The 24146-nt window shown below is 48.3% G+C and overlaps 1 protein-coding gene across 4 annotated transcripts in view; it reads right to left on the reverse strand.

The window, feature by feature from the left end:
• The window catches only part of ETV1 (ETS variant transcription factor 1), a 73382-nt gene extending 69918 nt beyond the window's left edge, over positions 1-3464 (reverse strand). Inside the window, exons 1-4 of one of the 4 annotated variants that reach the window (XM_073582127.1) lie at positions 3216-3464; positions 2576-2711; positions 1216-1303; positions 757-804 (exon numbers count right to left, since the gene is read on the reverse strand). In XM_073582127.1, coding sequence (XP_073438228.1) covers positions 757-804; positions 1216-1303; positions 2576-2620 — 181 coding nt within the window. In that variant the 5' untranslated portion in view covers positions 2621-2711; positions 3216-3464. Of the gene's footprint in view, positions 1-177; positions 544-756; positions 805-1215; positions 1304-2575; positions 2733-2974; positions 3157-3215 lie in introns of those variants that run through there. The other 3 variants (XM_073582128.1, XM_073582129.1, XM_073582130.1) reach the window with 3 other exon arrangements.
• Positions 3465-24146: the final 20682 nt, after the last annotated feature.

A 24146-nucleotide genomic window follows, 5' to 3' on the forward strand; every position in this document is an offset into this window, starting at 1 on the left:
ATACAATAAAATCCAACAAAGTGCTGATGGTCACGGGTCAGACATATAATGGCTTGATGCAAAGTAAATCGTGGAAAAATGTATAAAAAAAAATAATAAAATGGGAAAAATATATTTTAAATATAATGCTTTCCAAAAAAAAAAAACAAAAAACAAAAACCAATGACGCATACACACCTAGAGTCCTATGCTGTGCACAAGGGGGAAAGAAGACGCTGGCGCTCAATTCTTGAAGCATCCCGTCCTCCTAAACTCAGAGATACCAATTTCTGCCATCAGAAGGCTGCTCTTCCAGAACACCAAAGAGTCATGTGTGCTGCTCAGAAGACAACAGCGAGCCCTGATCTGGTGGTCTACAGTCTCTGGAGGGGCGCTGATAGAAACCTGATCAATGGCAATTAAAACCTGAACAGAGGCTCCCGAACTTCCAAGTCTTGCTGCATTAGTTCTTGCCAAAAGCAGATGTGATTGTGAGCTGGAAGCAATTTCTCCTGGTAATTTGTGATGACACTGGGTAGAGCAGCCCCCTGAGTCCCCAAAGACAAACTCATCAGTCTCTCTAATGTATGCATGACACATGAGGTGGCTCTTTTAAAGCTCAATTAATTGGGCTGAACATTAAGACAGCAAGTTCAAGACTTTTTTTTTTTTTTATTCTCCCTCCTCTCCCCTCCTTACATCCATGATCTGGGGGGGATAAAATACATTTAGGATTATTTTTATTTATTTTTTTAATCTTTTTTTTTTTCTTCTTACCTTCTGCAAGCCACGTCTCTTGCAACTGACTCAGATCCTGGAAAAGCTCTGCGGATAAAAGTTCAATAGTTACATTTTAGTCCATTATATATATAGGGAGAGAGATTGCAACGTTTCTCCGGCTCGACAACAGGTGTCAATGTTCTTCTATGGGGAAGTTACAGGTTTTGGCGCCACACGCTTTAGATAAAGCACATTGATCTCACTATTCCAATATATTATATTACAACCCTGACATACATATATTATGAAAACATGGTCCATTATAGGAAGTCTAGACCATGTGTGACGCATGGGAAAAAGACCAAATGAAAGCCAATACAATGTGCCTGCATTATTTGGATGCATACTGTATATCATGCAAGGGTCAATATTAAAGACATATTTAAAATTTGCATTTGAGCTCGGAACAGTCCATAAATGACTATATATACACCCGAAGCCTTGCACATCTCTCACCTTCTGAGTCATGAGCCAGATCTCTATTTAAGAACTTTCTTTTCCGGCTATTCGTGGTTCTCTCGTGGCCGATTGTCCCACTTTGATTCTAAAAAAACAGCAAGAATCAGAGTCGGAGACCAAAGTCATCTCAACACTAAGAAGAAGGAGCTATAGGAACACTCACAGCCCCATGACATACTGAGATTCTATAGGGAGAAGCCTGCTGGGGACCTGGGCAACATTGCATCATCTGGAAAACTCAATATTGACACTATTTACCTCTTACAACATTGTAACTATTGATATCAATATTAGGAACCTCTTTTATAGACTTTTGCAACATTGTAACAATATTTTGATACTGTGTTAACTTCCTATGGAAGGGGGGGGGGTGAACCTTACAGTATAGAAACTCATAAGTTACATACATTAACCCCCGAGAGGGGCTTTTTTTTTTATATATAATATTGGTGATCACTTAGAGCTAGAGGCAAACACTTTTTGCAAATATTTAGACTTTTTGTAATCCATTTTTTTTGCAACAGTAATGCAATACAAATATGCTATTGAGATGGTCCAAAGGTAGATGTAAGCCCCCTATTAGGGCAAAATAGGAAAGAAATGGCAAAAAACCCAACAACTATATAAATGTAACTCCAACCAGAGAAGATCGAGAGAGTCCCGTGTTATTTAAGCCCCTTTGTTAGTGAAAAATAGGAAAGAAATTGCAAAAACCATCCACTATATATAGGTCCAAACTTGTAAAGATTGAGAGGGTCCCATTTGACTTAAGCCCCTTAACAAGCAACGATTGCAAAACCCACACGTTATCTATAGCTCCAACTGGTGTTTATTGAAGGGGTCTCGTTATTTAAGCCTCTTATTAATGCAGAATAGGAAACAATTGCAAAACCCCAAAACTACTAATATATATATATATATATATATATATATATATATATATATATATATATATATAGGTCCAACTAGTGTTTATTGAGGGGGTCCCCAGTTATTTAAGCCCCTTTGTTAGTGCAAAATAGGAAACAACAACTATATGCCAAGTCCAACTTGTAAAGATTGAGAGGGTCCCATGTTATTTAAGCCCCTAAACAAGTAACGATTGCAAAACCCAAACACACATATATATATATATATATATATATATAGGTCCAACTGGTGTTTATTGAGAGGGTCTGGTGTTAGTGAAGCCCCCCTTTGTTAGTGCAAAAATAGGAAAGAAATTGCAACATTTTTAAAGAAAAATCACAGGAGGAAACAATAAAGTAAATATTTCATAAAGGAAAGATGAAGGAAAAGGGGAAAGTAGAGGAAGCGCAATAAGTTTCTAAACTTCATGTGCATTGAAGCCACTCACATTGGGAACCATGTAAGGCACTTGCTGATCATAAAATCCATCCATCCCGGGGAGGAGATTCTATTTACACCAACTCTTTTAAGTCACAAACTGTCCTTTGCCTGCATTTATCTGGTGGATTTTCTCAGGATCTGAGCTGTATAGGGAAACAAGATGGCTTTTAGGAGAAGAAGAAGAAAAAAAAAAAAAAATTCATGAATGAGAGGCTTGCATTTGCATAGCTAATTAACCTTCAACAGTCCCATTCATAAAAAAAAAAAAAAAAAAAAAAAAAAATCCCTCCTCAGCACTGAGCTGCATTTGCATGAGAGGCAGTGGCTTCAGCTGAAAGGGGGGAGAAGAAGAGGAGAAGAAAAAAAAACAATCAACAACAGGGCATATAGAAAAAAATAATCCAACCTGGCTGTTATGGGGGCTAAGTGGTGAGGCCAGAGGGTCCTCCTCCCTCCCTGCACTCTCCTTCTCTCCCTCCAAGGGGCTGCAAGTGGAAATCACTGAGCACAACTAGTAATGGCGATCAAGAATGATTTGCAGTGAGAGGAGAGAGGAGGCTACATTGTTATTTCTTGCCTGGTGGAAACTCCATAAAGGGCTGACGATTGCATGCAGGAAAGGCAAAGTTGTTGCAAAAAAGACCCACCTGATGGCGACAGCTTGCACCAACACTCCTTGCAAATTTAATAAAAAAAAAAAAAAAAAAACATTAATTATTTCCCAAGCACTTCCCCCTGTGCTGGCTGCAAGCTCCACTGACAGAGCTGGATTGTGTGGTTTTTCCTCTGCTTCTCCTCCAGGGGCCTCCTATCCAAACTACTCAGAGATCTCTCCCTCCCATTTGCTCTCTGTCTCTTTCACAGGATCAGATTTCTGACTGTCAATCAAGCTTCTCTCTCTCTCCACCTTCCCCCCCTCCTCCCCTGATAAGGAAAACAATGGCTCCTGCCTGATCCCCCCCCCACTTCCCCTTCTCCTGCTCCCCCAGGGGATCTGGAGCTCTGACCTTTCTTCACCCTCAACAGTGAAATTCGGAAATGGTTTTTGTTTTTACTCCAGTTCCATTAACTTCCTAAAAACAACTCAGGAGGGGGGAAAAAAAAAAAAAAAGACTGATGTGAGAGTAGATCCTGCTCCAGGATGCCAAGGGGTTAAGAGGCGCACAGTTTGCGCTGCAGGAAGGTTTGCGCATGATTTATTGCGCGTTGATATATAAAACCGATTCATGTAGGAAGCCCGATAATCCAGCGGATACAGATTGGAGCCACCGGACCGGACTATGAAAAGTTAGAATAATTCTCGAGCTGGCATGTCACTTTCCACAAGGAGAAACCTTACCCCATAGACCTCAGTCCAGAGCCTCTCACCTAGCCAGATCAGTTCTCATACTTTGCACTGACGAGGGTCAATAGCCCGAAACACCGTGTCTGCAAACTGAGATTCTGATTTGACTGCTGTCCTAAGGCTTCTTTCACACATCCGGATTTTGCCGTCAGGCGCAATCCGGCATGTGTGTAAAGAAACAGATCCGGTTTTTTTTTCAGCCGGATGCGTTTTTTTGACATTGAATAGCACATGTGCCGCATGTGCTTCAGTTTGTTCCGGTTTTTACCGGATCCGGCTGAAATCTGCTGTCCGGCGGCCGGACAGAACGCGTGCTGCAACGTTTTTTTGTCCGGCGAAAAAAGCCTGACATGCACGCGTGCGGCACTCCCGGCTCTGTGGGCCAATGAAAGGCAATGGTAACGTCCGGCAGCCGGATCAGGCTTTTACCTGATCCGGCCACCGCTTGCAGTTTTCCTCATCTGCGCATGCCCGGATATCTCCCTCACTCTCTCTCTCTCTCTCTCTCAAAGTGGTCTTCCCCCGTACTGCGGTGACGACTGCCGAGTCCGCCGTAAGTTGCGCCGCAGCTACTTCCGCTGCCTCCGCTTCCGGCTTTTCACCGCACACCGCCGGAATCTCCACGACAGATGTGTGAAAGGAGCCTAAGTCATATTACAAGACTCGTTAAAGGGTTGATTGTGACTTGTAGGATCGCTACTGCCAACAGGTGGCGCTATAGAGTGCTAGTCCTCTTCCTCTCTGAAGAGGAAATTTGCATAGAATAATTCTAGGCAGATTGGAGAAGAATAGAAGGAACATGGCAAAGAGTAAGGGTCCCGTCACACACAGCGAGATCGCTAGCAACTCGATCACTGATTTTGTGACGCACCTGCGAGATCGCTGTGTGTGACACACATCAGCGACTGGCCCCCCGGCGGGTATCGCTGATCGCGCTCGAACATCCTGGGCCATTTTTTGATCGTTGATCTCCCGCAGGCCAGCGTGCATCACTGCGTGTGGCAGCGAGAGACCAACGATCAGCGACGCTGGGAGCTGGTTTCCAAGGTAAACAGCGGGTATCTAGGAGCCGCGCGGCTCTTAGTTACCCGCTTGCTCGCTTGTCCTGATGGCTGGAGGGGCTGTCTATGTGACAGCTCACCAGCGATCAGCTAACTGTGTCCCAGCGATCCCATCCACGTCGGATCGTTGGTGGGATCGCTGGGACATTGAAACGTCTAACGGGGCCCTAAGACCAGCAACCTGATAGCTTCATACCATCAAGGTGCAGAAGACCCTGGTGGACCTATCTATCTATCTTCCTACTGAAGATTCATCCATCAAGTCTCCGATCGAGGCGAAGGCTGTTATAGGAGCAAATTTGGGGGTAACATTTTATTTTTGGGGTCCTGGATTCCCTGAAGGATTCCTCTGATTGTAAGGCTGTGTGCACACGCTGCGGATTGCTCTGCGGAATTTTTCCGTGCGGATTTGAGAAAAAACGCAGGTAAATCCGCAGGTCAAAAGACCTGCGGTTTATCTGCAGTTTTTCTGCGGATTAGCCTGCGGTTTTCCCCTGCGGTTTGACACCTGTCATGGAGCAGGTGATAAACCGCTGTGGAATCCGCACAAAGAATTAACATGCTGCGGATTAGAAACAGCAGCAAATCCGCGCGGAAAAATCCACAGCATGTGCACTGCGTTTTTTGTTTTTCATTGATTTTAATGATACTGTACAACACAGCAGAATCCGCAGCGTGTGCACACACCCTGATACGTGAAAAATGGGCGACTGACTGAGGCCATAGGCTGTGGTTACACGGTGACTTTGGCCACGGGCAAAGATTGCCGTGTGCTACTGCTACAAAACAAGAGAATGAGGTCAGAGTCCCGTGACCACAAAATATCCTACTCGTTGTGACTTTTTGCGACTTGTGGTTTTGGCATCTTGCTGTTCTCAGAGATCCTGAAAATGTTGCTGCGTCTTACAGCCATGTCTGACCAATCAATCTGCGTCGTGGCGAAAGTCACCATTTAACCCCTTTAGAGACAGGGGTCATGTGACAATCGCAGCGTTGCATTGTTGCATTGTGACATCGCATCTAATGACTTCCTTTGGTGCCGACTTACGACCTATAACCTTCTGCGGCAAAGTCGCAAATGTTTCCAAAATGCGTTTGATTCCGGCCGGGGCTACATGGCGATAGCAATTTTCAGACAAGTCGTGTAATCAAAAACATTTGTGCACTTGTCGCGGTGCAGCTTTATCAAATCAGTCGCCGGCCGCGGATCGTACGCGTCTCACTAGCAACAGACTATAATGCAACCTGTGATGGCGAACTGTCTGTGATTTTTTTTGTTTTTTCTTTTTACATCAAAATCACAGCTTTAAAATTGTCACCGGACTGCAAATCAGACAAGTAGAATAAATGTTTCTGCTGATGCGACTTGTCCGAGAATTGCTGTTGAGCGGCACATCTCTTTGTAGCCCCAACCCTAAAGAGAATGAGTCAGCAGGATTTCATCCCCCAATCTATTTATATGTGTATGTAAATTTGTCAAAGTCAAGTCCAGTAATACCTTTACAATGTCAGTCCATTCTTCCATTACTGAGAAATTACTATTTGGATAGAAATGCAAATGAGGCTGAAGTGCTATGGTAGATCCGAAGCCTCTGTCAATCCAGCTCTGTTTCCTGCCCATCGCCGCCTCGTCCTCCTCCTGCTTGACTGAAGTCGCAAAGCATAAAAACTGTCAGTCAAGCAGGAGGAGGCAGCCGATTCTTGCTTCCAGTCCTGGCATAGACAGTGCGTGACTGCTGCATCCGATCAGTGTCCCACATGTCCATGAGTGATTAGCTGCAGTGGTTATGCTTTGTTGTTGCTTTGATAGGTATCATGGATATCATTAGAGAACCCAGTAAGGACTATGGCAGGTGATCAAATGTGATGTAGAAAATGTGTCTCAATATATCTCTATATATAAAAATGAATATGTGTGTGTGTGTGTATCACCAACCAATCACAAAGCATCTTTTATTTCACCAGAGCTGTTTAAAAGAAGCTGAGCTGTGATTGGTTGCTATGAGCAACAGTTTTCCTTGCAACCAATCACTAAGCATCTTTCATTTCACCAGAGCTGTTTAAAAGAAGCTGAACTGTGATTGGTTGCTATTAGCAACAGTTTTCCCACTCCAGAAAACACCTCAGCAGACACTGAAATGGTGAGAGAAATCTAGCATCCCCGGGAACATAAGCTCTCAGTCATTGTCTTCCCCCAGAAAGGAGCACAGAGCACATGACAGAAATGGATCTCCCCTCCCGTGCCCATATATACATCACACATCCTCCATCCATAGGCACATCTTCCCTCTTAAAGGGATCATTGGTATGGAAGTTAGGGCAAATCCATCCAGCGCTTTGGTACTGAACCCAGGCCTCTCTTAAAGGGATACCGGCTATGGAAGTTAGGGCAAATCCACTCTGCGCTCTGATTCTGACCCCATGCCCCTCTTAAAGGGATCCCCGGTATGGAAGTGAGGGTAAATCCCTCAGCGCTCTGATTCTCACCCCAGACTTCTATTAAAGGGATCATTGGTATGGAAGTCAGGGCAATTCCACTCAGTGCTCTGGTTCTGACCCGAGGCTGACGGGATGATGTGGGGTATTAGGGGTAGTAGTCCGGTGGCTCTGGCTGACGGGATGATGTGGGATATTAGGGGTAGTAGTCCGGTGGCTCTGGCTGACGGGACGATGTGGGATATTAGGGGTAGTAGTCCGGTGGCTCTGGCTGACGGGATGATGGGGGATATTAGGAGTAGTAGTCCGGTGGCTCTGGCTGACGGGATAATGTGGGATATTAGGGGTAGTAGTCCGGTGGCTCTGGCTGACGGGATGATGTGGGATATTAGGGGTAGTAGTCCGGTGGCTCTGGCTGACGGGATAATGTGGGATATTAGGGGTAGTAGTCCGGTGGCTCTGGCTGACGGGACGATGTGGGATATTAGGGGTAGTAGTCCGGTGGCTCTGGCTGACGGGATGATGTGGGATATTAGGAGTAGTAGTCCGGTGGCTCTGGCTGATGGGATGATGTGGGATATTAGGGGTAGTAGTCCGGTAGCTCTGGCTGACGGGACGATGTGGGATATTAGGGGTAGTAGTCCGGTGGCTCTGGCTGACGGGATGATGTGGTATATTAGGGGTAGTAGTCCGGTGGCTCTGGCTGACGGGATAATGTGGGATATTAGGGGTAGTAGTCCGGTGGCTCTGGCTGACGGGACGATGTGGGATATTAGGGGTAGTAGTCCGGTGGCTCTGGCTGACGGGATGATGTGGGATATTAGGAGTAGTAGTCCGGTGGCTCTGGCTGACGGGATGATGTGGGATATTAGGGGTAGTAGTCCGGTAGCTCTGGCTGACGGGACGATGTGGGATATTAGGGGTAGTAGTCCGGTGGCTCTGGCTGATGGGATGATGTGGGATATTAGGGGTAGTAGTCCGGTGGCTCTGGCTGACGGGACGATGTGGGATATTAGGGGTAGTAGTCCGGTGGCTCTGGCTGACGGGATGATGTGGGATATTAGGAGTAGTAGTCCGGTGGCTCTGGCTGACGGGATGATGTGGGATATTAGGGGTAGTAGTCCGGTAGCTCTGGCTGACGGGACGATGTGGGATATTAGGGGTAGTAGTCCGGTGGCTCTGGCTGACGGGATATTAGGGGTAGTAGTCCGGTGGCTCTGGTTGACGGGATGATGTGGAATATTAGTGGTAGTAGTCCGGTGGCTCTGGCTGACGGGATGATGTGGGATATTAGGGGGAGTAGTCCGGTGGCTCTGGCTGATGGGATGATGTGGGATATTAGGGGTAGTAGTCCGGTGGCTCTGGCTGACGGGATGATGTGGGGTATTAGGGGTAGTAGTCCGGTGGCTCTGGCTGACGGGATGATGTGGGATATTAGTGGTAGTAGTCCGGTGGCTCTGGCTGACGGGATGATGTGGGATATTAGTGGTAGTAGTCTGGTAGCTCTGGCTGACGGGATGATGTGGGATATTAGTGGTAGTAGTCCGGTGGCTCTGGCTGACGGGATGATGTGGGATATTAGGGGTAGTAGTCCGGTGGCTCTGGCTGACGGGATGATGTGGGATATTAGTGGTAGTAGTCCGGTAGCTCTGGCTGATGGGATGATGTGGGATATTAGGGGTTGTAGTCCTGTAGCTCTGGCTGATGGGATGATGTGGGATATTAAGGGTAGTAGTCCGGTAGCTCTGGCTGATGGGATGATGTGGGATATTAGGGGTAGTAGTCCTGTAGCTCTGGCAGATGGGATGATGTGGGATATTAGGGGTAGTAGTCCTGTAGCTGTGACTGATGGGATGATGTGGGATATTAGGGGTAGTAGTCCGGCAGCTGTGACTGATGGGATGATGTGGGATATTAGGGGTAGTAGTCCGGTAGCTCTGGCTGACGGGATGATGTGGGATATTAGTGGTAGTAGTCCGGTGGCTCTGCCTGACGGGATGATGTGGGATCTTAGGGGTAGTAGTCCGGTAGCTCTGGCTGACGGGACGACGTGGGATATTAGGGGGAGTAGTCCGGCAGCTGTGACGAGATGATGTGGGATATTAGGAGTAGTAGTCCGGTGGCTGTGGCTGATGGGATGATGTGGGATATTAGGGGTAGTAGTCCGGTGGCTCTGGCTGACGGGATGATGTGGGATATTAGGGGTAGTAGTCCGGTGGCTCTGGCTGACAGGATGATGTGGGATATTAGGGGTAGTAGTCCGGTAGCTCTGGCTGATGGGATGATGTGGGATATTAGGGGTAGTAGTCCGGCAGCTGTGACTGATGGGATGATGTGGGATATTAGGAGTAGTAGTCCGGTGGCTCTGGCTGACGGGATGATGTGGGATATTAGGGGTAGTAGTCCGGTGGCTCTGGCTGACGGGATGATACGGGATATTATAGCGAATGTGGCTATGCGGAGTGGGCGGGGCTCTACACTCAGCTTTATATATATAGATATAATCATTATAATTTGTTATAACTAACCACAGTTGGTTACTATGCCCGGGCAGCGCCGGGCTCTTCAGCTAGTATATATATATATATATATATATATATATGATCGTATGTATTTCTGTGTAGGTGTATGCATGTATCTATGTTAGTGTGCATCACTGTTGATAGACGTGCTACTGATTTGCAAGTGGTGAAAAATAGAAATGAACTTTTCATACCATCTGGATGTCTTTAGTCTGGAGTCTGAGCCATGTGCAGAAATCCCGGCACATCCAGCGTCGGCTGCTATCGCTGAGGATATTAGTGTTCATCTGAGGAAGGTTCTGCCTCTGAATGCACTTGGGCAAATGATCAAAATCCTCTGCTGGCAGCTCCTGTGTAATCACTGACCAATGATGTCACCAATGTGCTCAATGGGAGACAAGTCCGGAGACGCTGCAGCCATTGGGGCACGTTCAGGCCACGCGGGCTGCTCACAATAGCACGAGTTTATCGCCTCTAACAATAAAAGGACTAGGCACTGAGTTTTCAGCTACCCCAATAATGTCAGGGAAGAATGAGGAGGCATCCTTACACATCAGATGGTCAGCTGCTCCTGCCAAAATTGCCTGACCTTCATCTAACGTGTATGAAGGCCTGATAAGAGACTTATCATAGCTAGATAATATTTTACCTGGTGTAAATGTAAAGGGTAACAAGCCGGAACGCGGGATGCAGTGAAGGTACGCTGGCAGCAGAGCAAGTGTGAACAGGTTTATTTACAGGGGAATACACGCAGGGAGGTAAAAGGTGGAACAGTATAAATGGCAATAGGTTTTGCAAGGTGAAGTACATCGGTACAATTATCAGCAGTTCAGTAACAAATGTATAAGGAAGTCCCAAAACTGCAGCTCCCGCTGCGAACTCAATGGCGCCACCAACGGCCGACGCAGTGTCCTTTAGTGGGGTTCAATAGAACAACAATACCCCTGTCTTCTGGTGGCAGTGGTCGGTCTCTGGTACCTTCCACTGCCCCTAGTCCATATTCTGTAGTGGTCAAGCAATGGTAAGGGCCAAAGCACGCTCTAAGCCGGACGAGACTCCGGCACCACTCTCCTCACAGTGTCAGTCAAGTGAGCCCAAAGTGGCTGACGGAAAAAGGCGTCACGATCTGATACGGGCCCCATGTGGCTCAGAAGTGGTTTAATGGCACGGTCAGGGTACAAGGGTCTGTCCTGCATTCGGTCACTAGTATGGGGCACGTGTGTAGTACTCACAGACACGGATTGCCCTGTGTCTCGCTTACTGGAAGTCACCGGCACACACTGTTCGTCCCTCTCGCTCTCTGTCCCCGGCTGCTGGCGGCGGGAAATGACGTCACTGGTCTGTGGGGCACGGGTACCTCCTGGACAAAGCACTTCTCTCTCTCTCCGGCTGCAGCACGACCGGCTATGCTCTGTCCTGCAGCGGCTCTGCACTGCTCTGCACCCGGCTTCTCTCCTGGCAGCGGTCCCGCTCTAAACGGTCGGAGCCTGCCACAATGCCGCTACCCGGTGGGGGAAGGGGCAGCCGAGCAGGCCGCTCACCACGCTCCTGCACACTGCTCTGCTCTGGCGCCAAACTCCCCTGTTTCGTGTGCTTTGCCCTCTTATCTGCTGGCTGCTGCGCGCTCTTATCCTCAGTCTCCTCCCACCTCCCTCGGTCAAGGCTGTCCCCCGGGAACAGAGGGTGCAGCCTCTTCAGTTCCGGATCTGGCATGCAGATACCCGTGGTCCGGTCCATCCCCTGACATAAACGCCGCTGTTCTCCTGAATACAGTGATATTTTTCTTATGTTCATGCTCCTCTCTGTTCCTGAGATATGGCCCTTTCTTCCCTGTATATACAGTGGGTGCGGAAAGTATTCAGACCCCTTTACATTTTTCATACTTTGTTTCATTGCATCCATTTGGTAAATACAAAACAGTTCATTTTTTCCTCATTAATGTGCATTCTGCACAACATCTTGACTGAAAAAAACAGAAATGTAGAAATTTTTGCAAATTTATTAAAAAAGAAAATATTAATTTACCAAATATCTGCAATGAAACAAAGAGTGAAATAATTAAAGGGGTCTGAATACTTTCCGTACCCACTGTAAGTATAGTCTTCTTAGCCAAGTGGGCATGGTCCTCAATACTTCATGGGAGTTTTATTGAGAGCCAGGACCATTTGGTAACAAAACAAGATTTACATATGCTTCTCATAAAATTAGAATATCATCAAAAAGTGAATTATTTCAGTTCTTCAATACAAACAGTGACTCTCCTATATTCTATAGTCATTACACACAGAGTGATCTATTGCACGTGTTTATTTCTGTTAATGTTGATGACTATGGCTTACAGCCAATGAGAACCCAAAAGTCATTATCTCAGTAAATTAGAATACTTTATAACAACAACTAAAATGATTTTAAAATCCAAAATGTTGTCCTACTGAAATGTCTGTTCAGTAAATGTACTCAGTACTTGGTCGGGCTCCTTTGGCATCAATTGCTGCATCAATGCGGTGTGGCATGGAGGCGATCAGCCTGTGGCACTGCTGAGGGGTTATGGAAGCCCAGGTCGCTTTGATAGCAGCCTTCAGCTCGTCTGCATTGTTGGGTCTGGTGTCTCTCATCTTCCTCTTGACAATACTCCATAGATTCTCTATGGGGTTAAGGTCAGGCGAGTTTGCTGCCTGTTAGCGTGGGTGATCTGGAGCAGGAAACTCCGGGAGTGGACCCTCTGGACCGTGGCACCGAGAGTCCCCGGGCGAGCTGCCTATACAGGGAGCATTAGGAGCAGGCCCAGGGGTTCGAGTACCATGGTAGCCGGTACCGAGAGGGGCGGCTCAGGATGGACCTGAGTAAGACTGAGACTGGAGTAGGACGGCAGGAACACTGAAGGCAGGACTGGAGTAGGATGGCAGGAACACTGGAGACAGAACTGCGGAAGAGAACAAGGAACACGGGTAGCAGGACTGAGAAGCTGCTGCGAGGAGCAGCCGACACTGGAACTGCAGGAGCAGAGTGCACACGATGAAGCGAGGCCAGAGTGTTAGGAAACACAACGATCAGGCGCCTCCCTCAGGGGGAAGCGGCCTGATATGGCCCCGTCTGGTCAGTCATTAGTCCAAAGGTGCTTCCGGGTCAGGACACAGCCGGAGCATAAGAAGCAGGAAGGAGGCGCAGCCGCGGCCTATGGCGCATGCGCATAGCATGCAGGGAAGGCATCGGTTGCGATCCCTTCTCATGTGACCGCCGCGGCCGTCGGGTGGAGAGAGGCTGCGGCGTGGGAGCGGAGGCTGACTGCGGCGTGGGAGCGGAGGCCGGGTGAGTATGGCGGAGCGGTGTAACACTGCCAATCAAGCACAGTGATACTGTTGTTTGTAACTCCACTCCAAATCCCCCCCACACATTAACTAACCCCCCATCCCCACTCCAGATCCCCTCCACAAATTAAATACCCCGAATATACAGTATGATGTTCCCACAGCTCACTTATATACAGTATGATGTCCCCACAACTCACTTATATACAGTTTGATGTCCCCACAGCTCACCTATATGCAGTATGATGTCGCCACAGCTCCCTGTATACAGTATGATGTCCCCATAACTCACTTATATACAGTATGATGTCCCCACAGCTCACCTATATACAGTATGATGTCCCCACAACTCACTTACATACAGTATGATGTCCCCACAGCTCACCTATATACAGTATGATGTCCCCACAGCTCACCTATATACAGTATGATGTCCCCACAGCTCCCTATATACAGTATGATGTCCTCCCAGCTCCCTGTATACAGTATGATGTCCCCACAGCTCCCTATATACAGTATGATGTCCTCACAGCTCCCTATATACAGTATGATGTCCTCACAGCTCCCTATATACAGTATGATGTCCTCACAGCTCACCTATATACAGTATGATGTCCCTACAGCTCCACTATACACAGTATAGTGGGCCCACAGCTCCCCTATACACAGTTTGGTGGGTCCACAACTCCGCTATTCAAAGTATGAAACCCCCACAGCTCCTCTATACACATAGTATGATGTCCCCACTGCTCCCCCAAAACACAGTATAATGGCCTCCACCGTAGTCCCCACAATATCACTCAAGCTGTATAATGGTCCCACATTAGCCCCCAAACTGTATTATGGCCCCTATATTACCTTCCAAACTGTGTAATGGCCCCCCGCATTAGCCAACACAGCAGTCCCTATAATGTATGAGGCCCGCTCCCACTGTATGAGGGTCCGTCATTTTTATGATGCCCCCACAAGATTTAATTCAAATTAAAAAAAAATCATTTACCCACCTAATCGGGCATCCTGCGGACTCCACCGGTGAGGCTCGGGTGGACCAACGTGCTGTCATAGCACCGACACATGCGCAAGACATCAGAGTCCGGGTGCAGCATGATGACGTCACCGCGCCGGAACTTTGACATCCTGTGCATGCGTCGGCGCCTCGGTCAATAATCGGTACAAAAGCTACTTAGAGAACCCTGTGAGTGTGCGACCTGGGACGACCACACCCCCTGCCCCCATTGTAGCACTGCTACTGTGCTTGACCCCTATGTGCACATTTAGTGTATACATAGGAAGCTTTGCCTCAGTTAGGTTATGTGCACACGTTAAGTATTTGATACAGAAATTTCTGCACTCTGTATCTCATGGCAGGAAAAATGTGTAAAATAAGCTAATTTTTTATGCATTTTTATGCATTTTTTGGAGCAGTTTTTTCCCTACTCACTAGTATGGGTGAAATCTGCAGCAAAAATGAAAAAAAATTGACATGCTGCAGGTTTAAATCTGCACCAATCTGCAAGTAAAAAATAAGCAACGTCTGCATGACACTTCAGGATTCTCATTCACTTTGGTGCCATGTGATGAGCAAGCGTGCTCGGAGAAGGCGTTATACGAGCCTGCTCGTGGGTAATCTAGTATTATCGGCGTGCTCGAATACTATGCTCGAGTCACCGTGGCTGCACGTCTCATGGCTGATTGACAGCTGCTAGACGTGTAGGGATTGCCTGTTTGTTAGGTGATCCCTGAATGTGTCGCAGTTGTCGAACAGCCACGCGACATGCTATTGCGGCAATTCGCGCATGCCGAAAGTACGCGATTAAGCACGAGCATGTTCGCCAATCACTACTGCCATGGGGAAATGGAGCGCCCTCACTCACCAGGGCCGTGGGGTACTCGGTACCGGGCCGGTTGATCTTCTCAACGGGGGTTGTCACGGCAGCAGTGACCCGGTCCGTGGCCCTGGGGCTCCATTACAAAGGGGGTTGTTTCAGTGTGCTTATGGTGGTGAAAGTTTATAAGTGATTCGTGACGCCATCTGTGGTGTTCGGCAATAGAGATGTAAGCCAACGCTGCAGACAGATCCTCTGGGACAGATGGTGTGGTGCAGCAGTGATGTTATAGCCCTCCACAGGCAGGGCTGTAGACCCAGGGCAGAGTAGGTGAAGTGACACTTAGATGGTGTAGTGTCAGGCGCAAGGGATGTGGCAGTGCTGGGCAGGTTGGCACAGGAATAAGTGGAGGACACCAGGGCATGTAGTTCCAAAGCTTTACTCATAGTCTGTTGCAGGTACAGGTGCCCGCATCCGTGCCGTGTCCTCCAGGTCAGGAGCTCAGCCAACTTTCAGGCAAGATGAAGTACTCCTTTCCAACACTCCGCCAACATGTGTCTTTCTGAACGTCTCCTCTTATAGCGCCTTTGAATGAAGTACTCCAAGTACTGAGTTACACTGGAGTTCCACCTGTCAGATGTTCCTATGAACTCTATGTGACGGGGTATACGACAGAGCAAGAAGGGACAACAGGCCGAGGGACGATCCAACGAGATTTATTAAGGCAGGGAGCATACAACATCAAATATCCATAATGTCCTTGGAGTCCATGAGAAGTCCACAATAAGTCCACACAATGGAAACAAATCCGGGCACCTCACGATAGTCCTTGTGCCAGATGCGATAACAATAATCCTTGCAATAGTCCACAGGATTCCACACAATCCCACGGACGTCACGAGCTGGCCTCAACTCAGTTCGTGACTCCTTCACGTCCGCACTCAAATCACAACTGATCTTAAAACAAGAATGTATTGTCAGGGCTCCTGGGATCAGCCCATCTGAAGGGGGGTAGGGGTCACACCTACTATTCAATGGTTTGGTCCATCAGAAGATTCTAGAAATGCAAGGGCTCCACTGAGTCTACAGGATGTGTGTTGTAGGTTATCTTCTGCTTAGGAAACAATAGCCAAAGTTCCACTAGCTGTTGACACAAGCCTAAATTAGATTATGGTCCAGATACATCACAAGACATTGCAAAGTATTGGGGGAAGGAGACATGGTTAATTTACAGCAAATACAACCAGAGAAAAGTTAAATGACATATTATACAAAATACAGGACCGGGCAAAACTACAAATCATGACAATCCCTTCCCCTCCCAATTTATGTACGTACTAGGGACCTCTACAGGTCGCTTGTTAAGTACACACAGGCATGGCTGACCAGACTCAGGGCTCCTCCTGCCTGGACAGTCCATCTGCATTTTGGTGTAGGCTGCCTCTTCTATACTGTATGGTAAAGTTATAGGGCTGCAGAGCCAGGCTCCATCGTAGTAAGCGTCCATTGTCCCCAGAGACTCGGTTCAGCCAGGTGAGGGGATTGTGATCAGTAATGACAGTGAATTCTCGTCCATACAGATACGGCCTTAGTTTCCTAAGGGCCCACACTACAGCCAGACATTCTTTTTCAACAGTTGCATAGGCCACTTCTCGGTCCAGCAGTTTCCTGCTAAGTTAGGCGATGGGGTGTTCATCCCCAGCTGCATTCACCTGGCTGAGGACAGCTCCCAGTCCATAAGCAGAGGCGTCCGTCTGCACAATGAATCTCCTCTTGTAATCTGGAGCAGCCAGAACAGGGTCGCAGACCATGGCGTCCTTCAGCCGGATAAAAGCCTCATCACAGGCTGGAGTCCAGATCACCAGCCGGGGCATCGTTTTCTTGGTCAGGTCGGTAAATTTTCGGTAATAACTGGCAGTGCCCAAAAAAGCCATAACTTGTTTCTTAGTTTGGGGTACAGGCCAGTCTCTAATAGCCTGGATTTTGGCAGGTTCAGGACGGAGCTTCCCTCCTCCTACTCTATGCCCTAGGTACTGGACTTCACCCATCCCCAATTGGCATTTATCGGGTCGAATGGTTAGGCCGGCTGCAAGAATCAGGTCAAGAATAATGGCTACTTGATTCAGATGTTCCTCCCACGTCTGGCTGAAGATGGCGATATCATCCAAGTAGGCACAAGCAAAGTCACCACATCCCCGGAGGATCTGGTCCACCATTCTCTGGAAGGTTGCCGGGGCATTCTTCATTCCAAAAGGCATGTTTAGGAATTCATACAGACCAAAGGGGGTTATAAAAGCGGACCGTTCTCTCCCTTCCTCCGTGAGAGGGATTTGCCAGTATCCCTTAGGCCTGTTTCACACTTCCGTTTTTGTGTCCGCCAAACGGATCCGTTTCCGTTTTTTTGACGGAAACTGATGCAGACGGATCCGTTTTTTAAAAAACGGATCCGTTTTTTTGACGGATCCGCGGTAACCACTAATGTAAGTCTATGGGACAAAAAAAACGGATCCTGCAAAAAATGGCGGATCCGTTTTTTTACGGAAACCAACGGATTTTGACGGATTTGAAAAAACGGAAGTGTGAAACAGGCCTTACTGAGATCCAAGGTAGTGACATATCGGGACCCAGCCAGTCGGTCTAGAAGTTCGTCAATACGGGGCATTGGGTAAGGATCGCTGACGGTATGGTCGTTTAGTCGTCGATAGTCCACACAAAATCGAGTACTCCCATCCTTCTTGGGTACTAACACCACAGGAGAGGCCTAAGGGCTATGGGAGGTCTGGATTACCCCAAGCTGTAACATCTCCTCCAGTTCGTGCTGCATGGAGTTTCGAACAGATTCAGGTACCCGGTAAGGAGCCTGTTGTATGGGACGGATACCCTGAGTGTCCACATGATGTTGGATGACGGTGGTTCGACCTGGTTGGGATGAGAAAGCAGCCCGTCTCTGTTGAAGCACTCCCAGCATCTGTTTTTTCTGCAAGGAATCCAAGTGATCTCCCAGAGGAACCTGTTCCACAGTGGATGGGGCTCTCGCTGCTTCCACGAGATCAGGTAGGGAGTCCTCATCCTCTTGACCGTCTTCTGAAGCTAGCCGACAGCTTGCTATCATTGGAAGGTTCCGGTCATGGTACTCCTTAATCATATTCACATGGACAGTCTTTTGTCTTAGCCCCTGATCATCTACAGCAAGAAGATAATTGGTATCATTTAGTTTTCTGAGAACCCGGAAGGGACACTCCCATGTTGTCTGCAGTTTATTCTGCCGATGGGGAACAATCATTAAGACCTGTTGTCCTTCTACAAACTCCCGATAGCGTGCTTTACGGTCATACCATGTCTTCTGTCTGGTTTGAGCCATACGCACATGACTCTGGGCTAAACTAGCGAGTTGAGCCAGGGTTTCTCGCAGCTTTAGGACATAAGGGACAACAGGGGCTCCTGTATCTTCAACTTGTCCCTCCCAATATTCTTTTAGCAGGGTTAAGGGTCCTCGGACCTTTCTTCCATAGAGTAGTTCAAAGGGGGAAAACCCGGTGGACTCCTGGGGAACTTCCCGATAGGCAAACAAGAGATGGGGTAGGTACTTCTCCCAGTTTGAATCTCTGTCAGTGAAGGCCCTCAGCATATTCTTCAGAGTGCCATTGAATCGTTCACAAAGTCCATTTGTTTGGGGATGATACGGGGTCGTTCGGATCGCTCGTACTCCACAGGTGCGCCACAGACACTGGACCAGCTCTGACATGAACTGGGAGCCTTGGTCTGACAAGATCTCACTGGGAAATCCTACTCTGGTGAAAATGGTAACCAGGGCCTCGGCCACCTTGGCTGCAGAAATACTTGACAAGGCCACAGCTTCTGGATATTGGGTGGCATAGTCCACAACAGTGAGGATGTACTGCTTTCCAGATTTACTTGGTTTAGCCAGAGGTCCAATGATATCGACAGCTACTCTTTGAAAGGGTTCTTCTATTATAGTGAGTGGTTGCAGGGGTGCCTTTGGGTGATCTCCGGGTCACCCTCTACACTGACATATGTCGCAAGTTCGGCAAAAATGCGCTACGGCTTGGGAAATCCCAGGCCAATAGAAAGATTGAGTCAATCGTCTCTCAGTGCGGGTTTTGCCTTGATGGTCAGCAGTAGGAATGTCATGAGCAGGTGTAATAGGGGAATTCTGTATTTCTGAGGAACAATCAGCTGTTTGCTATAAGTCCAGGGCTTATCTAGGGAGTCAGCATTGGTAACCCAATACAGAAGTCCATTTTCTCTGATAATTCTTTCCCCGTTCTCCCCCAACTGCCCTATCTCAGCTCGAGCTCTAAAACTAGCTAGGGTGGGGTCAGTATCTACCTCTTGTCTAAACTGAACTTTATCCCAAGTAACACTCACATTGTCCCCACAAGAAGAACCACTCACCGGCTGTGACGGCAGTTCTGGTGGCCTCATTACCATGGATGGGTTGTACACGTCCACATTAGCTGCTCTCTTGGCTTGACTTCTGGTTACCGCACCGACAAAGTGGCAATGAAGATTTTCCACATCATTTCCTAGAAGAACGTCTGCAGGGAGGCCGCTCATCACACCGACCACGCATTGTTTTGCCCCAAAGCCATAATCCAGGGTCACACTCGCTCTTGGAATATATCTCTGGGTACCTCCATCCAATTCAATGGCAATTCCTGTTCCCTTTTGAATTGCTTCTGGTTGAATTACTCGGGGATCGGCTATGGTGAGAAAAGCCCCAGTGTCACGGAAGCCAACAACTTTTTGGCCATCCAGCACGACCTCCTGTAGAGGTTTGTGCTGAAGATCAGAAGAACAGGTGGCTGGGGCTCGCACCCCATAAACTCCGGGTAGGCGAGCCAGGATATCAGAGTCACTTGGCAAGTCATCAGGGACTGAATCCAGCTCTTCTCCTGGTGAGGGTGTCTGTAGATAATGAACAGGCAAAGGCGGTCTGTAGCTGTCCTGCCTCCGAACACCTGGACATTGGAATTGCAGATGCCCAGGCTGCCCACATCTATAACATCTGCGCTCTGTGATTCTTCCTCCACGTCGTAGTCCCGAAGGTGGAGCAGGAGTAACGCGAGGCACAGTCACACGAAGGTCACCATGAGTTGATGGTCTAGTGGGATGGTGAATATTGTAGGCCGAAGGACCAGGGGCCACCTGCGTTGGGGGGCTGGTAGTTTTTTTCTCACTGAGTAGTAGTTTTTTCCACTGAGGCTTGATGGTGAGAGCCTCATCAGCTAGAGCTACAGCTTCCTCCACAGTGGCTGGTCTCCTTTCACGCACCCTTTCCCGGATCTCAGCGGGGCACTTGAAGTAAAACTGCTCTTTTAGGATGACTTGGAGGAAGGTCTCCCAAGTTAAGGCCTCCTCTCCCTCCAGCCAGCGATGACATATTTGTTTGAGTCTGTGGGCATACATCTTGAAGGACACTTCCTCATCACAGGCTAAAGTACGGAACTGGGTCCTGTAAGTGTCTGGGGTCACAGCATAATGTTCTAGGATAGTCTGTTTAATCTCCGCATACTCACAGTTCCACCGAGGGTCCATAGCTCTATAGGCTGCGGCAGCTCCACCCTCTAAGAGCCCCACCAGATGTCGGACTCGCTCCCTTTCCGGGACTTCCATTAATCGACACTGATGCTCAAAGTCCTGGAAGAAGCCCTCAATGTCACCTGAAGCCTCATTAAATGGCTTCAAGTCTTTGCGGGACACTCTGGGGAGTTCCCTCATGGTGGGTGCTGGGGTTACAGTCTGTCTGGAGCTTCTAGCTGCTTCCACAGCGAGCTGCCTCTCCAGCAATGCCCTCTCTTGAGCTCTATGAATGGCCTCCCTCTTATCTTCTATGGTAGCATCTTCTCCCAGCAATGCCATCTGCCTCTCCAGCAATGCCCTCTCCTTAGCTCCGCGCATGACCTCCCTCGTATCTTCTATGGTAGCCTCTTCTCCCAGCAATGCCAACTCCTCCTCGTACCACACAACCCACTGACTTTTTTGGGTATTTATCTCCGGCTGCAGTCTTTCGTCCGTTTGCTGTGGGGATCCTTCCTCAGCGTCATCTTGCAGGCGAACTCCTTCCAAAGCCTTAATCAGCTGCTCCTTGGAGAGTCCCTTGTAGCTGACTCCCAGTTCACGGGCCTTTGTTTGTAGGTTCACCGCAGTCCAGTTCTTGTACTCTGCGGTGCTGGTTCCATATGTTGTTGGGCCGTTGTCCTCCATTCCTTCTGCTCTGATCCCAGCGCTGTCAACCAGTTTGTGACGGGGTTATACGACAGAGCAAGAAGGGACAACAGGCCGAGGGACGATCCAACGAGATTTATTAAGGCAGGGAGCATACAACATCAAATATCCATAATGTCCTTGGAGTCCATGAGAAGTCCACAATAAGTCCACACAATGGAAACAAATCCGGGCACCTCACGATAGTCGTTGTGCCAGATGTGATAACAATAATCCTTGCAATAGTCCACAGGATTCCACACAATCCCACGGACGTCACGAGCTGGCCTCAACTCAGTTCGTGACTCCTTCACGTCCGCACTCAAATCACAACTGATCTTAAAACAAGAATGTATTGTCAGGGCTCCTGGGATCAGCCCATCTGAAGGGGGGTAGGGGTCACACCTACTATTCAATGGTTTGGTCCATCAGAAGATTCTAGAAATGCAAGGGCTCCACTGAGTCTACAGGATGTGTATTGTAGGTTATCTTCTGCTTAGGAAACAATAGCCAAAGTTCCACTAGCTGTTGACACAAGCCTAAATTAGATTATCGGTCCAGGTACATCACAAGACATTGCAAAGTATTGGGGGAAGGAGACATGGTTAATTTACAGCAAATACAACCAGAGAAAAGTTAATTGACATATTATACAAAATACAGGACAGGGCAAAACTACAAATCATGACACTCTACTTGTACGGCAGACAGCTGTAGCCTGCTTCGGGGACTCCTTGCTGCTAAGTCCCGGCTCACTAATATGTTGCTGTTGTGCCCCCAAGTCTGGTGTGGGAATAAAGTGGTCACTACTTCTATTCCTCTGGTGTCTGCTGCAGGACCATTAGTATCCGTACAACCTCAGGGACCGGGCCCCGGCCTTGCGCTTAGAACTTGAAAAGGGTTCTCCTCTAACCCTGATCCTTAGTCCTCCTATTCTCCTCACGTTCCGTGCTAATCCTTCTTTCCAATGGAGAATCAAGCTTCCTTTCTCTGTCTCTTTCCTGTGACAGCAGACCCAGATCACTGTGGCCTGCTGCAGCACTTCCTTCTTCCATCCCTCTCCTGGGGATCTTCTCTTTCTCACCCTCTGTCCTTCTGCATCCTCACTCATTGACTGAATGACAGACTGACTGACTGACTCAACTCTTCCCGCTCTTTTGTGCGAACTAAACTCCACCCACCTCCCAGCACGTTTCGTGTTCCAAGCAGGGAGCCACCAAGGGGTGCTTTGCTATACTCCAAGTAGGGAGCCGCCAAAGGTGCTTTGCTACACTACTTTGTGGTGTGGGTTGCAGGTGTTGGAGCGTGGTCAGGTGTCTCCACCTTACCTGGATGGTGGGGCACCACACCTCAGGAGGAGGTGCAGTACCTCTGTGGTGACTGAACCCTCAGGGGCGCCACAGAAACCCTTCAGGTTTTGTGACAAAACTGCACAGAAACAAACAGGACAAAACTGAGTCAAATCTGCAACATATACACAGTCCCTCACACAGCTCAGATGTCAGTAATAATAATAATAATCTTTAATTATAAAGCGCCAACATATTCCGCAGCGCTTTACAGTTAAAGAGTTTCAAACACAACAGTCATAAGTAACAACATTAACAATAATATAATGATTAAAGCAAAATGAGACGCCCCTGCTCGTGAGAGCTTACAATCTACAATGTGGTGGGGGAGATGTAGAGTACAGGTGTGTATTTACAATGATGGTCCAGCCATCTTGAGGGGGTGGGGGATAGATAGAGATAGTGTTAGGGACGGCGGAACGCACTAAATAATTAATAGGAAGTGCGTTCTCGGCCCGGGGTCCACCGTGCAGAGGTGTTACACTGCTGCTATGTAATGGCAGACGCACAATATGGCAGTATAGTGCACGCGGGTTGAACGTCACCTGGTGTGCGCTGGGCAGACTCTGTTAATTCATAAAGACGCCGAGGGGTTAAACACAAATGCTGAGCCGGTTGAACTCACAGGTCACAGCGGAAAGCACGTACAGAATATGGTCACAGTCCCTCTAGACATACCGTATGCGCAACCGCGGACGCCAATAAGTACTGCTGACTGCAGCGTGGCAAATAACACTGCCGCCGGACAACAATGCCCGGTAGCAGGCACACTGTCGGACGCTAGTACCGTGGATAATATACGCTGTGGCCTGTAGCTTGCCACTGACTGGCGCTGACTCTAACACTAGTTCCCTATCCACACAAGTAATATCAGAGGGAGGGGAATCTTAATGAGTCATTTGCAAGTCCATGCATCCGTCTTCATTCACAAAGGTAGCAACTAGAGTCTATACTAGCGCATGGTCGAGCGGCCATGCAAACCTTTTATAGCCGGGGCCTTCCGGAAGCTTCCAGATCCCTGAGATGGACCAATCAGATCTGGAGAAGGACCTGTGCATGTGACTCCCCATCTCCAATGGGAGATAGTCTCATAAGCATGCTCAGTGGAGCGACGGAAGGACAGCCTCTGGAGTGGCTTGCTGCTGAGCAGCCTGCGTTGCTATTGCTGGCCCAGAGGTGGCAGCAACAGCCAGACCCACAGAGCTGGTCTGAGCAGAGCATCGGGAACGACGGGACTGCTGAGCAGGCTCCTCTGCGGTCAAAGAAGAATGGGAGACCGCTGAATGTAAGGCTCTAGATCCCTGCTGTGCAGTTGCAGGAACCCAACACCTAACAGATAGTGAATGGGCTACACTTACACATAAAATGACTTTGATTAGGGAATGTGATAGGCTGCTCTGAACAAATGCATTTTGAGGGAGCGCTTAAAACTGCAAATTGTGGCTGGTCCTAATTTCTTCGGGTAGAACATTCCAGAGAATTGGCACAATTCAGGAGAAGTCT

Source organism: Dendrobates tinctorius, unplaced genomic scaffold (genome assembly GCF_039654945.1).
Source record: "Dendrobates tinctorius isolate UK_male_01 unplaced genomic scaffold, ASM3965494v1 ptg000070l, whole genome shotgun sequence".
In the NCBI taxonomy this organism is placed as follows: domain Eukaryota; kingdom Metazoa; phylum Chordata; class Amphibia; order Anura; family Dendrobatidae; genus Dendrobates; species Dendrobates tinctorius.